Source organism: Nothoprocta perdicaria, unplaced genomic scaffold, assembly GCF_003342845.1.
Source record: "Nothoprocta perdicaria isolate Ctin4 unplaced genomic scaffold, notPer1 scaffold_269, whole genome shotgun sequence".
In the NCBI taxonomy this organism is placed as follows: domain Eukaryota; kingdom Metazoa; phylum Chordata; class Aves; order Tinamiformes; family Tinamidae; genus Nothoprocta; species Nothoprocta perdicaria.
In genome coordinates, this window is record NW_020455498.1 from 321,826 (window position 1) to 337,025 (window position 15,200).

Consider the following 15,200-nt stretch of genomic DNA (forward strand, 5'->3'; position numbering starts at 1 on the left):
TCAGGTTCCATGTGACGGATAATATTGACTAATAAAAAAGGTGTCACTGGAGTCTCTTTTATAAATATACAGGAATAGATGGTTGGTGACCATAGGAGTGATATCACAAACTAGAAACTTCCCATTTATTGGTGAAACTGAGGATGAACACAGATTATCTAGACCTCATGACAACTCTCTTGCTTAAGAGCCCTACAGATTTGGCCTGGTGAAAAAGCTATGCCTGGAGATTACAAGCGGATTTAAGAGTGACTATATAAGGTATAAAACATCCACTACATTCCTCATTTTTCAGATCCCTCATTTAATATGTACAGCTCCACTTGGTAGAAAGTAGTACACAGGGCTAACAGAAACCACACTTTGAGGAAAGCAGAAAGTGTTCTGCAAAAGTCCTGAGCATCTTAACTTCTGCCAGGAGAAAAAAAAATAATTAAAAAAAAAACAAGGGAAAGCTTCCCCTTATCTCTAAATGGGCAATGCCATCCCTAAATATCACAAATGCCAAAGAATTATTTAAAGAGATAATGAAGAACACTGCAAAAGAATTCATAAGAAAAACTGTTTCTTAACCTTCAGAACATTATTCAAATATTTTACWGGGAAACAAGATATATGGTTACTTTAGGGAAAATGGGATAAAAAGTATAAAAGAGGCTGCTGATTTGGGACATGAAAGAGAAAACCAAAACAAGTTTGGAAAGAAAGTGAGCAGCTCATGCATACCTACTGCCCAAGGCAGGGTCAAGTGTGCTGTTGTTACTCTTGAAAGATATTTACCCAGCTTATTCCTTAARCTCACCACAAGTCACATCCTCCCAAATATTGATTCCACTGTTTCTTCTTACATTAGAAAGGTTTTGCAATGTCTAATACATCACCAGTGCTTTTTAACACTTTGCTTTCAACACAGTGCTTTTTAACAACAATTTAAATTGTTATCCATCTTTCTATTCACATCTCCCTTCAGACTTCTATAGGCAACTTCCTTCTCTATAGTCCTCGTAGGTTGTTCCTTCTCTACAGTCCTCATAGGTTTTGTTTCCTAGATCCATTGCTGTCAAACTTAGCMCATAACTCTTTTCATAAATGATCAAGTGCCATCTTTAAACCTGCAATGAATTTTCTCTGCTTTGAGGTTTAGAAACTTCTAGCTTCCATTTCAAATGTATTTCAGTCAACTTATGCCTCTCGCTTCCTATTTTGCCAGGGCTGCCTTTTACCTTACCAGCTCGTCCCTCCTAGCATTTGCRTTTCTGCTTCTTACAGAGTCTCCAGCCTGGTGGGCTAAACACGCCAGACTTTCCTTTGTGAGACTCTTCTGCAACGCCAGTACAAGCCCTGATCCCTGCCCTTGTCCTGAATCCCGGCAGGCTACAACCTCCCTGACCTCCTGCCGAGGTCAGCAATGCTGGACGGAGCAAGAACAGACACAGAGACTGACATCAAGGATTTCATTACTGCTCGTAAAGGATCTTTCCAGATTTGCACCATCTCTCTTATTTTTCCTTTCCAATAGGAGAACTCTTTGCCTGAAACGGAAATTCTCACCAGGCATCCTAAATGAACACTGCTGCACTTCGTGCCACTGAATAACATTATCTTTCTATTTCACTAATCCAAAAGGTCATCTAATTTCTGAGTATTCTGATTCTCTTTCAATGATGCCTTCCAAATTTACCTCATTTGAAGATTTTGTCAGCACTCTGTTATGTCAACATGATTAATATTGTGAAGGTCAAGCCCAAGTTTGCCTTTTGAAGAATTTTCCACTGTGCTAACTATTTCCCTTTTAACTGTCACCCTTTCATCAGACAGTTCCTTACCAACTTTGTATCTTCTGTAGTAAACCACATTTTATTCTGTTACAACTAGTAATTTCCAGTGTGGCATGCAGTACTGAGAAACCATTCTCCACCTTGGCTTTTTGCTGTCTCTTACACATCTACATTTTATTTATAAAAAACAACTAACCAATCAAAACYCCCAGGAACTCTGCATATGGCAAGCTCAGAGGATCTGGTCCTAGAACAGTTGTTCTTAATGCTTTAACATATTCAAATTTCTTGAGTTTGGTCAGATCTACTTTAAACAAACTCATGCATGACAACTTCTTAATGTCAGTTAGTTTTATTTAAAGAATTATGAGAAAATACACAAGYTTTTCATGTTCTTGAGTTGCACGTAATATCTGCCTTGGCTATGGGAGTTAGATTTACTCAAATGCAAGGAGAAAATCAGAGCTTCACCAACAATGAACTGTACAGAACAGAATCATTTCAACAGCTCAGGAATTTTTGGACAGACTTTACCTTACTGATGTATGTGGCTTGGCTTGTTCGATATCTCCAGCACTACTAACTGTGTTACTGGAAGCTGTGGAATTGCTTGGGATTTCTCTGCCAGAGAGATTTTGAAGGCAGGGAGGGGTAGGAATTCAGGCTATTTAATTTGTAATTGACTCAGAAAACAATTCAATAGGGTGGAGTGCATCTTAGATCTTCCTGGTTGGGTCATCTTTTGTAGAACTCATCAGCACTTTAATAAATCTCCTCAGTGTTGTCTAATTTGCAAATCTCTCTTTGCCCATAAGAAACTGCACACAGGTCATCCTAACTGTCTGGAAAGGCCTTGAGGTTTTGTAACCAAATGTACATTTCCAGCTATGTAGTTTTATAAATGATACTATAAACTTCTGAAACTGTATCTGGACTTTATCCCTTATTGACATTAGATCAGCAATGTGGCAAAGCTGTTTGATGTGGTAGAGAAGTAATGAACAGACTCCTTGCGTTTTCTTAAGCAGAAGGAACAAGCAGTCCAGAAGCAACTTGGTGGCTAGACATGGTTTCCCTCTGCCCTTTAGCAAGCATGTTTAATCTTTCAAGAAATTTGCATCCTGATGACCACAGCCAGTGAGAATATGAGAGCATCTGAAGGCAGCCTCAAGTAAATTTCTTCTTAGGCCACAAAGACCAAAAATGGAAAGAGAATCTCCTCCTGTTCCCCTAAGGGCACAGATCAGTCTGCCAATGTATCCCTCTACCTATGGTTTTTGAAAACACTTCATGTACAAAGTGAAACGGACTATATATGGACTCCATACATATATATATTTATCTATATATGGAGTTTGTACTATCTGATGGAGTGAAAAGGTGGTGAAGGCAGCCCACGGGACTGCAGCCAGAATGCAGCCTGAGTGCAAGGCTGGAGAGCACCAGCTAAACAGTGCGCTCAGCTCTGCAGGATCCAAGCTTATTTCATGGGAAGAACAAAAGCATCAGAAGAGCAAGTGCCAGGCTGCACATCTATAGTTCACTAGTCCTTGTTAAGTAGCTGAAAACCAGGACTGGAGTTTGGGAGATGTGTGTGCTAGCCCTGGCTCTGCCTATGCTGGGTACTCCGCTACATATTCAAAATTTTCAAGCCTTAAAGCCTGAGCTTTAAGAAAGGAAGGTCAGACTTGCAGGGGTGCTATGTAGTTASTTGTGCCAGTGACTGCAGTGGGAGCTGAGGCTTTTCAAACTCTCAGAAAAATAGAGTAAGCAGCAGATATCCAAGACTATCCACCAAATCTAGAGGACACTTGCTTTAAACTTGGTCTCTTCCATCCTTCCACCTAGGTATGGCCATGCCTTTGGACACTCTGTCATTCCCTCTTGCCCCATGCCTTGATCTTTTTTTTTTTTTTTTTTTTTTTTTTTATCAACATTCCTACTTTTTCTACCAGCTTCTCCTCCTCCTCTTGAGACAAAGTCAAACCCTGTCTCTGTTCTCATCTGCCGCAAACTAAAGGCTCTCTATCCAGCCCATTTCTTTCCAAGTCATGGCCTGCACTTTACCCTTGAGTCCTGGCCTCAGGTACCCACTGTCTTCTGCTGAGCTGGCAGTCCTAAGTGTTGGGATAACATTATTTTCTATCACACTGGAAGYGAATATGCATTCATAGGTTTTTATGAAAAAGATTCAAAAGCTTCTTCAAAGCACTAATTCCAGTRCCACAATTACCACAAATCCTGAAATGCCAAGCTCCTCCACTTCCCYCTATTTACCTAGGACTCCTTATGGATTCAACAGTATTGATGCAGCAGTATTTTTCCCTAACTCATCAGGAATGTAAGCAGCTATCAGCATCCAGAAATCCTCCTCCCACAACTGCCACAGCAGTGGGTAATGCTGAGCCCTATCTCACACAGCTGAGCTCTGTGCTCAAACTACACAGTGGGTTTCAGCTTGCATTAATGCAGTGTGTAAAACCACTCAGTTTATAACTTTGGCTTCTGTACTACATTCAGAATAAATTTACTCCACCAACAGCATAGCAATGAATCACGTTGGGTATTAAGCATATAATAAGGAGAAATCCCTAAGGAGAAAGCGAACTGTGCACTAACTTAGAGCAACCAATAAATCAGAACACTGATTATAGTGTGCATKTGTTTGTATGCACACGCATATGTGCCCTTTGTTTCCAGAAAGGGGGAAAAAAGGATATTATTCATTGTTATAAATGTACCCAACAGCTTTGCCAGATTCTGCACTCCAATGCAATTTCAATCAACGTCAGAACTCTTCCTGGTTTCATTAGGGGAAGGGGTAAGAGACTCTGTGTTCCCAGCTCCAGAGAAAAAAAGGACTTCAAGCAATCAAAATATAGGATACTACAAGCAAATACCATAAGGACAACCCTGTCTCTGATTTATTGTGCTCATCAGCTCACATCATTACTAACAGAGTCGATTTTAGAGGTCTGTCATAGATCCATTAGATAATGCCTTTTCATCCAAGAAATTATTAAAAGTTAGATCTTGATCTATATCATGCAAAACTACATGCTTTATCTTCAGACAACTGTATTTTCAACTCATCCTAACTTCTGCTAGAGCAGTCATTTAGGGTCCTAAATTAACAAGATTAAAAAAAAAAAAAGAAACAAAACAAAGCAAAGAAAAAAACAGATCATGCTACAGAAACTCAGACAACAGCAGAAGTGATTGATTGGAAATGTGTTACAACAGAGGTGCTCACTCACAGTGTTCTACCACACACAAATACTCACAATAAATCCAAGCTTTTTGTAGTCTCTAGTATACATAGACTTGCGTTTCTCAATATTGCCACTGCTGTTGTTAGGTTCAGATTCTGCATCAAATGCAATTCTTCGGAGTTCAAATATTATATCTCGTTGAGCCTAAGTTAAAATAAGTTTTAAATGGTTAAAATAACATCCTTCTCACTTTGAATAGCAAGACAAGGCTACAATGTTTGTCTCAAATGTTGCATTTCCTCTGCTGCTCAACTTCYAGCTAAATTCCTCACTTCTAAGGTAGACAGTCAGCCAGTAAGAATGACTTGAGGCTCCCATTTTCCAAAGTCTTCATGTTTGTGGGGTTCATAAGCAGATGCTCAAGGGCTRACTTCCAGAAGTTGGACAAGTTAACAACGTCACTAACTGCACACCATTTCTATCACAGGCACCAAAGCACAGAAGCCTAGGGATGACACATTTCAAATTAAGTCAGTGTTGAAGCACTGCACTGGCTTAAATCAAATGGCTCAACACTCTTCCTTCCTCTCAATCACTGTACGTTTTTGCTGTCATGAGAATGGGCAGGAGGCCATACTTAAAGCTTTTAGAGAATTACATGCCTATTTGTGTGCAACAAAGAGTATTAAAACTACTGTTTGAACATCGTAAACAATAAAATGAACAACTACTATATAGGTTGACAGCACCAAAAATGAGCTTGATTCTAATACAAATTAACTGCAACTCTATTATGTCAGACAGTCATTTAAACATTCACTTTGCCTCTACAGAAGCAATTTTAGGAAGAATTCTACAGTTCTGTTAGTTCCGAAATGCATACAAAGCTAATAAATGCTTGGCTGCTCCTTACAGAGTTTTAGCTCAGAATGACACCAAATTCAGTTGATGGAAATACATGCTAAGGAGAAAGAACTCTCTATTTTGATGTTGCACTTAGGCACAAGGGATAATATAGCCAGGTCATCATCATCTTCTAACAATCAGAAAACATAGACCAGCCTCAGAAGTGTGCTAGTACTGAAGAAGTGTGCTAGTACTCCTGATAGTGTCTTTTCCTCCCTGAAGAGCTTTAAGCATAGCTGTAAGTAGTTTGTCCTCTTCTTGCTTGGACCAGATCACAACACATGCTCACCTGATCCTGTGGATCCATTTTTGTCATCATTCTGTCTTCCAGAAGGTTAAACGTAAGTACTTGCAGAACGTAAAGCTGATGGGCCATTTCGTTATTGATGTCCCTCTGTGCCCTGATAACATGCTGCAAAAGGAAGATCAACTCAAGTAAATACCATCGTACCAGAAATTCCCATCAGGAGCGTTCAGGCATTTCCACTTCTGTGTGTATGCATCTGATTGATACACAGCAGCTTATGCAGACTCCAGAAAAAAAAATTAAAACAAGACTAATGACAGTGTTGTAGGTATACAGATGACCTATGGGCTGCATTAAGAAACTTTCTACAGGACAGGGCGTAGTAACATGTTGAAGCTTTCTCTTTCTAGCCACTAGATAGCGCATGGAGTGATGAAGCATCAGTGTCAGGGCAGGCAGTTACGAAAATGCAAGCATTAGAGTGCTGTATTAAAAAGTGGGCAAATAARGAAAATAATTTAAAAAGTAGCTGTCTGAGTAAGGGAGTATTCAAGCTGCCAACACAACTAGCTGATGCAGTGATTATAACAAGGCTGCTGCASGAGTCAACATCACAGTCCAACATCTACCAGACTTTCCTTCTAAACAAGGAGAACAACTTAGAACCTGTTGGAATCCAGTGCCCTGTACATTCAACCCAAAACTATCTAGCTCAGGTAAAACACAGACACCAAATTGATGGATACTACTAAATCTCTGGTTTGCCCCCAAATACCAAGGAATTCTGCAGGGGAAACARACACAGTTCACTAAATACAGCTGTACCTATCTAAGGGAAAGTCATTGGGTATCAGAGAGATAACAACTGATAAAGTACAGCTCCAAGGGAGAAAGAACCTGGAGCAGTCTACGATGGTAAATGGACACTTCAGAATGTTATCCATATGCTTATATTAAATTTTAATGACCACAATCAGTGCAAAGATATAGCTTCTGAAATATAAGTTCCCTTTTTTTTTTTTTTTTTTGGTATATTGACCTTTGAAATAGTGTTTTTGAAAAGATGAGCAAGATATATATGCATACTTAAAGGCATCTCTGATATCTTGTAACAGATACTGAACTTGTCCCTTTTAAAGAGCTCTTTCCTTTGAAGACTGAATCTAATCTGAGGTCAAAGGCAAAATCCCCGTTACTTTTCAGGATATCAGAAGCAAGTTTTTATACTATATTCATAATTTCACGCTTCCTTTGTACAATTCTACACTACATAAATTACATGCAACCCCATACCAGGACACACAGAGTCAGCTCCAGAACCAAAAAACATTGTAGTTCATTTTRCTAGACTGAAAGCCCTGGGCAGTTTGGATGGCTTTCATTGGGTCCAAACCCTAACACAGAGGATTTACTATTCTTCTATTCTTCTATTGAGTATTATATTTAAAAGAAGAAAGGATAATTTAGTTATCTGGGAAAAACATCATAATAATAAGTTTCGAATTTATTCAATAAGCAAGACTTTATTCTGTGCATCATAAGCTTCAAAACATAATGAAATACCAAAAAATCCACCCTTCTCATAGCAAAACCCRAGTCAGCTTTTTTTCTCTCCTAATGGAAAATAACCTTGAAAATGGCATACTTACAGTTAAGATGATGAGACGAAGCTGTTTTTGTGCCAAAATGTTTGCCATTTCCTGTTTTGGTTAAAATAATAATAAATTACCCAGAGGTAGATGTTTTAATGCCATATTTAAAYGAACACTGAATTTAAAAGTTTCTCCAATATTTCTTATAAACTTATGAAACAGCATGTCAGCTATACATGTGCTATTTTAATTTTAATGTCACAAACTCAGATTGATATGAGAAAAAGGCAAAGAAAGAGAAATGTATCATGAGTTGCTGACTTTGGTGATCCCAAAATTGCAATGAAACAATTCAGTCAGAAAAGAACTCTCAAAAAAAGAAAAAAAGAAGGAAAAGAAAGGAAAAAAAAAAAAAAGAAAAAAGAAAAAAGGAAAGCACACGGGAGGAGGGGGGGAAAAAGAAGCGCTTCAAATACGCCAGGCAGGACTTTTAAACAAAATTACACTGAACATATGCACATTGATATTTCAACTATTTTGAAGCCTAATGCTTTAACTTTGAGCCAACAAATGAGCCTCCAGCTCACTACTGTTTCACCACAGCAAGTAACACTTTTCCCTGTATTTTGGTAGCAGTATTAATGTTGGTTGACTAATTCTGTCGTCTCTTTCCAGACCTAAATGCAAGGCAACCACAATATGTTTCTGCCTTCATTCTTCTGCCTTCATCTCATGTGCAGCAAACTGTGCTGTGCAGGACGGGATGCTCTATCCTGCCCAGGCAGCAGAGCCCCGGTGGCCTCGGCCAGGCCTGCACTGCACATCCCACTCTTATTACCCATTATCTTTACCATGTATACAGAAATGTGTGCACATATGGGAACACATGCTAGCATATGCATCAATTATATAACACACAAAAACCCACATAACTATTTTTAGATCCTTGTTTTCAAAACACAGAATTTAATCATTTGAATATTTTGGTAAAATATTGCCATTTAAGCACTGTTGAAGCCACAAGGAGCTGCATTACTGAAGCCAGGCTGCAGAAGCAATGCAACTGCAGCAATACTTGGATGAGAACTTGCTTGCACAGAGAAATGATTCTGCTTGGAGACAGGAGGCAACCATGAGTGCTGACTTTTTCCTTTCCACCAGATGAGCAGAAAGGGGACAAAGCAGAAAGAAAAAGCCAAAAACAGGAGAAACTCGACTTTTGTTTCCAAGCCTTTGCTGGCAGGGCAGGTTGAGGAACGGGTGACAGCAGCAGTTCATCCCTCTCAGAAAGGCCCAGCTGAGCTGCATGGGGGACATCAGGCACATGCCAGGGAGAACAGGTCARCCCTGACCAAGCACAGCCACCCCAGCACGGTGGGACAAGTAGGGGGCAGCTGTTCCTGCACTCAAGGCAAAGAATTTATTTTGCACTTTGAAGAAGGTAATCAAATTAGCACTTTGTTTTTATACCTGGACAWTAAGTGCCTGTTAATAGGAAATCTTTTCTGGTCCCTAGACCAAAAATCGTGACAGGAAGCACAAGCATTCGCAATACCTACTGGGTTAATGGTTGAGAGGGATGGGGGGTAGAGGGATCGACTTTTGTCTCCAAGATAGTCATGCAGCCATTAGCAGCCCCTGAGCTACCTCTTCTAAAGTGAGTATTGTAATAACAGATATGAACAAGAAATATCTGACAAAATTTTCCACCTCATTTTCCATAGCAACATCTCTCTGCAAAAATGCAGACAATTGCCAAAAAAAATCGAAGTGCTTTAAGCACACACAGAATCATTTCCTTGCTCAAATTCTCACCTCTTTTCTGATACATAAAGTCTTTTTTTTTTCTTTCATTCTTTTAAATAATCAAGGTCTTTCTGGATGATTTGAGCCTTGACAGTGGTAGAGAAAGCAAAGCAATCAATGAATTCTCATTAAAAGAAGAAAACACAGAGAAAGCAGAGTAGAAGGAAGAGGAGGAAGAGAAATTCACAGTGCAGCATCAATTTTAATCCCTTACTTAATTGCAGTGCCAGCATCCACATCATGCTGTATTCTCCTCGCAAGGCAACAGAGAGGGTGTCAAAGCTCCTGGAGTCACAGGGCTTTGGGCTGGCATTTGGGCCAACCACAGTGTGGTTGGCAGACGTTTCTCGTGTGTTCTGCCTGGGACACACTCTTCTGTGCAAATAGATGTGCTTGGTAATGCCTTGTGCCATGTCTTAGACAAGCACAGCAGGTTACAGTGTCTACAAAACAGAGCTTCACTCCCTGGGAAGACCCCAGGGCACTGTCACCCTCTGGAGCTCGAGCTCATGCCCACTGCTCAAGGACTTACCTGTTCCCGAGATCACCCCGCAACCTCTGATACGGCTCAAGCACTACTCTGTACTGCTCCAAATGAGGACACAGGTTTGGCAACAACTCAAGGTAACACAAATATTTCCAAATGTAAAAAACAARATCTTTGGTTTTCTTGCAAACACATACCACAGGTTTATGTCAAAACTGGAAAAGTCTGAAGTTTTCAATCCAGTTTTTCCTCATTAAGTCTCTTTCTGCCTTAATAGCTAAGAAATATACTGGAGGAAGAAGGAAAAAGTAAAGAAAAAAAGGTCTATTTGAAAGTAAACCATGCTTTTGAGTTTGTCTGTAGAATCTTATAGAAAATTTGTTGTGAAAAAGAATGGCCCATTAGGTTTTTGGTGGTTGTTTAAACCATTGTCAACATTAAAAAAAATCTAAATAAATCTAAGTCTTAGTCTGAACTAACTAGCAACTTCTTGTTCAGGACACTAGCAATATGTCACCACAAGAATTATTAACACTGTTTCTAGCGATGGAAATGTTAAGTAAATAAATGACTAAGTCTGGTCTGACACAGACTAATGATGTTATAAACATGTATAAAACTGCTCTTTCTCATAATACATCATGTTCTGTTCTCATTTAATAGCAATTATTAACCTTGAATATCTCCTTTTGAGAAGGTTTCTGATCTCCGGCATTAGGTTAACTTACATGCTACGTTATGAKAGTTATGAAATGTTTACATGGCAAAATATTCCCATCAAAATAAATTCTTTTTTTTTTTATTTAGAAATTGAGGGCAGGGGGAAGAGGGAGGAAAATGATTTAGCAAAAAAATAAAGCCTGGTTTTACAGGCTGTGCTGGCAAAGAGTTCAGTAAAATAAATGCCACAGCCAGCCACAGTCAACAGAGTTCATGCAAGGTTACACTGAACCATAAAAACTGAGCAGAATGCTTAGTCTCTGTTAATACTGCTTCAAAATGGAGATATCTCCATTAAGGCTAATGACACCAGTATGAAACAAAGTGAAACCAGAAGCAGAATGAGTGTCAATCTGACATAACAGAGAAAAAGCTTGAGGTATGAACATGATCCACTTTTTCCTGCAGATATATAGTTTTATAACCAAATCCAACAACTTACCTGCCTCTTGTCATCTGGTGCTTTAAGGAAAAGTGCATTTATTACAGCAATGGTATAAGTCTGGATTTCTTGATCTGTCCTGTTCAGAACAAAATAATAAACAAGATAAAAGCGTACGCATGCAAGCTCTCCAAACCACTCCAGTTGCCCTAAACCAGAGGTGACAAACAAGTTGCAGCTGCAAGTGGAGGGACTGTTTGCACTTACTGTGAACTATGCCAAGGGTAGGGAATTAGTCAAAGCCAACCGTCAAGGTTATATATTTATGATTTAGAAGAGAAACAGAAGGTTCCACAGGCAGGTTCAACAGGAAAGGTGGAACGACTCCCTAACAGTAGCCTTGGCCCTCTGCTGACTACAGCAGGATCAGAGACCACCAGTTTATGCCAGATGCTCAACAGCTGAAGGCAGAGGAGGGCAATCTTCCCTCAAGTGCTCTGCAGATGAACATGTCTGCATAAAAAGCATTTTAGACATTGTAAAATTCCTCAGCCATGAGGCAAGCACGACTACTTTACAATACACTACTCTGTGTTACAAGAGGTAGCTTCCTTYCATGCATGTTAACAGCAGCACCTTGCTRTTAAAAAAAATAAAAATAAATAAAAATAAAAATAAAAATAAAAATAAAAATAAAAATAAAAATAAAAATAAAAATAAAAATAAAAATAAAAATAAAAATAAAAATAAAAAACCACCACACACACACAAAAGAAACAAACAACAACAGAAAAAAAACAGCAACTTTGAGCAACCTCAGAAATCTGGTTACTGGTCACTCAGCCAAAGATTAGGGATGTGAAAGGCAGCCAGGAGGTTACTAGTCTTTATGCCATTCTTATTTTAAATACTGTGCTTATTTGGGGGAAAAATTCCCACCACCTCAGGATGCAGCTGAACACACTCACCCTTGGAGGTGTGGGATTAGCTGCCCAATGGTGATCTCCTGGGCCACCTTCTGGTACAGGTCATGGCTATTGAGCACCATCGATTCCAGGATCGCTAGTGACCGTTGCAAGATAGAGATGTCCGAGGCAAACTTGTTCACGTAGCTTGCTATCTACAAATGGAAACATGTGGAGAACTTACATCTTGTTATGAGTTTGAGGAAACGGAGAGAGAAAACCGTGAAGATGACACAGAAAGGCACTAGAAATGAGGTCATCCTGTGCATGTCTCAGACATCAGCGAATACCTGAAAATAAACAAAAAATCTGGCTGCGTATTCCTTCAAAGGACACAATGGCAGATGCTTCAGCTGGCTTGAATCAGTGTAGAATTATATTAATATTTATACCAGCAAAATACCTGCTTCAACTTCAAGTTACTGTGCACAAGATAAATGAACATGAAAGAACTACAAAGTTTATATTTCCAGGTTACAAATTATAACTCAGTTGATAATCAATTACCAGYCCAACCAGCTCTGCAAGTCTTTAGAGAGTGGAGGCTCTCCTTCTAGCTGTTCATTTCTTCGCTAAGCTTTGCTTTTCCTGAAAGCCCCATGAACAAATGTCTCACTAAGAGGAYCCAGGGCTGCAGGGAGCTTCTGCAGCATGGCAGTGGCCTGCACGCCCAGGTCTGCTGGACCACCACAGCTGTGCAAGCCCTGCAGCCCCTGCTGTTGGCCCAGCTTCCCTGAAAGAAGCCTGTCTTCTGCAGCCGGAGGAAGCAAGAACCACCTGAATGGTGGCTTTCTTGAATGGGCTGCTATCAGCACACTTGAACACAACATCACCTGAAGTAGCAGAAACAAATACCCCATAGATCAGTATTTTCTCTTTGCAGGCAAGTAACTAAATGTAAATACAGAGTTTGATGCCTTCTTTTAGAAAGACACCAAGCTTGTGACTCTCCTAAGTAGCCATGCTACAAGCTATTGATGTGATTACACTGTTTCTGATTCTGGGAGCTCACTTGGAACCTTTTTGCCTCCTGGAGGAAAGTCGTGCCCTATGCTTGGAAAAGCTACCCAGCAAAACTCACAGCTAAATATTAGCGTATGCCCAGAGACATTATTTTTCACTTTTTGTGACATTCTGAAGAGTGCTGAAACAGCAAAACACCTTTTTTTTTTTGTAATTTTGGTTGGAGACTATGAGGCAAAAGGGAAAGATTTATCCTCTAATTTATTGCATTGCTGTCGCTTGTTCTGCTACTCGCTTTGCATTACCTCAACAGGAACACTCTATACTGAATATAACAGGCTGCCTTTACAGAGAAATAAAGAATAAATCATGCAYAAATGGAAAATAGGAGGAGAGGAGCAACTCAGCCTTTTCCACGCCWGGCCTTCAAACTCCGTTGCCTGCAAGTCCTGATCACAGAGAACATTTACATCAGGATGTCACACACACTGTGCTGTTTTAAGTGATAAGCATTTAGCAACATCGGGCTGCCCTACCTCTTTGAATGATAATGCGGATGTTTCTGATGTCCTGCAGCCAGGGCTGCCAGATGTCCAGACGTGCCACAACACGGGCAGCACATCCACAYGCACAGAGCAGCTCCTCCCTGCTCCCGCACTGAGCCAAGTGCTCTCCAGACGCCTCGCAGGCACCAGGCAGGCAGGGACGTGCGGGGCAGCAGGAACGCTGCGCGTCTCCAGTGTGTCCTTCATCATCGGACCGCTCTTACTTGCCTCTTCAGGGGCACTAACAGGTATGATTGGGACTTTGTGCAGCATAAATACTTCACTTTTGCCATAATTTACTTCCCTCCTTCCCGCTAGTATAAATGCTTCACTGGAATATAATATATTCCTGCCAGGAATTATCCTCATTAAGGATAAATCACTTGCTCAGCAAAATACTGGTAATTTTAAGCACCTGTGCTGGGCATATATGGCCATCTACAACAGAAGTGGCTGGATGCTAAACTCCCCATCATTTTTAAGGAAAACTTAAAAGACTTTATAGGTCTGCCTTGAGTTCTGTGCTCAAACAAGAGTTATGTAAAGGCACACAGGAAACATGTAGAAAACTAAACCAGACCTTCTAGGCTGTCTTCCTCTCAGGCATCACCCGAAGTACAGGGAAAAAAAAACACAGAAGTGAAAAAAAATTGAAAAATGGTGAAAGAAACAGATTTGTTCTTGAACCATTATTATATTTCTTAGTCATTCACCTGGAACATTTTGATGTCACATTACATTTTGCAAAGGTACAGAAAAAARACTGATGCAGTGTTGCTCTCTGTGAAGTCCTTTTGCATAGTAAACTTTTCAAATGAGTCTTAKTTTCAAGTGAGGAACTAGTGACAGCTTTGACAGAGATTTTCCCTGCYGCCACCCCCTTCTCCTGTACAGCAAATTTTAGAAGGCAGAGTAAACAATATAGCAAGGTTACAAGTCTACATCACACAGTTATGAAACAGCAATTATATAAATAATGCTGAGATATTTTTAAATGTCTCAACCAATGTTACACACCTGCATTTCTCCTCCTGCAAAGACTAACATTGAGAGTACCAAAACTAGTGATTTTATTTTGAAGCCTAATTACCCTGACATTTTCTAAGAAYTGTCCATTTAAATCCTTTAAGAATCTATGAAAGCTCAGCCTAAAAAACTACATTGTCAGAAGGAAAAAGGTATTGATAGAATCTTGCATATCATAAGAATATGCATAACATATTTGTTACAAGGAAAAAAAAGATCAGTCTAACTTCCCATTCCAATTTGGCTGCCGTTCAACGCGAAGGGAAACTTGCAGGGCAGAGGCAGGACTGTAGAGCTCCCCTGCAGCTTGCAGACGCTTTCCAGCTCCCTTATCCAGCCTGCCAACAACCTGCACTAGCCCATCAGCAACCTCAAGAAAGGCCTGCCAGAAGCCAGGGCGAGGGGAGCAAGAGGGAGCAAAGCCGCAGCTTCGTATCAGAGCAGCGCAGTCCGAACGTCCTTTGTGACTTCCCATGAGGTTCCTCCCTGGCCTGCTCAGAGACCCCGGGAAGATGCTGCTATTCCACCCTCCCAGATGTCTGATACTGAGCACTTATATTTTGCCTGTGCT

The 15,200-nt window shown here is 40.1% G+C and overlaps 1 protein-coding gene across 2 annotated transcripts in view; it reads right to left on the reverse strand.

Moving 5' to 3' along the window:
• ELMO1 (engulfment and cell motility 1) overlaps window positions 1-15,200 on the reverse strand; it is a 241,407-nt gene that overhangs the window by 166,964 nt on the left and 59,243 nt on the right. For both annotated transcript variants that reach the window (XM_026040820.1, XM_026040821.1), the window contains 5 exons: window positions 12,099-12,250; window positions 11,191-11,269; window positions 7,793-7,843; window positions 6,186-6,308; window positions 5,063-5,194 (listed from right to left, as the gene is read on the reverse strand). In XM_026040820.1, the coding sequence (XP_025896605.1) occupies window positions 5,063-5,194; window positions 6,186-6,308; window positions 7,793-7,843; window positions 11,191-11,269; window positions 12,099-12,250 (537 nt within the window). The remainder of the gene's footprint in view (window positions 1-5,062; window positions 5,195-6,185; window positions 6,309-7,792; window positions 7,844-11,190; window positions 11,270-12,098; window positions 12,251-15,200) is intronic.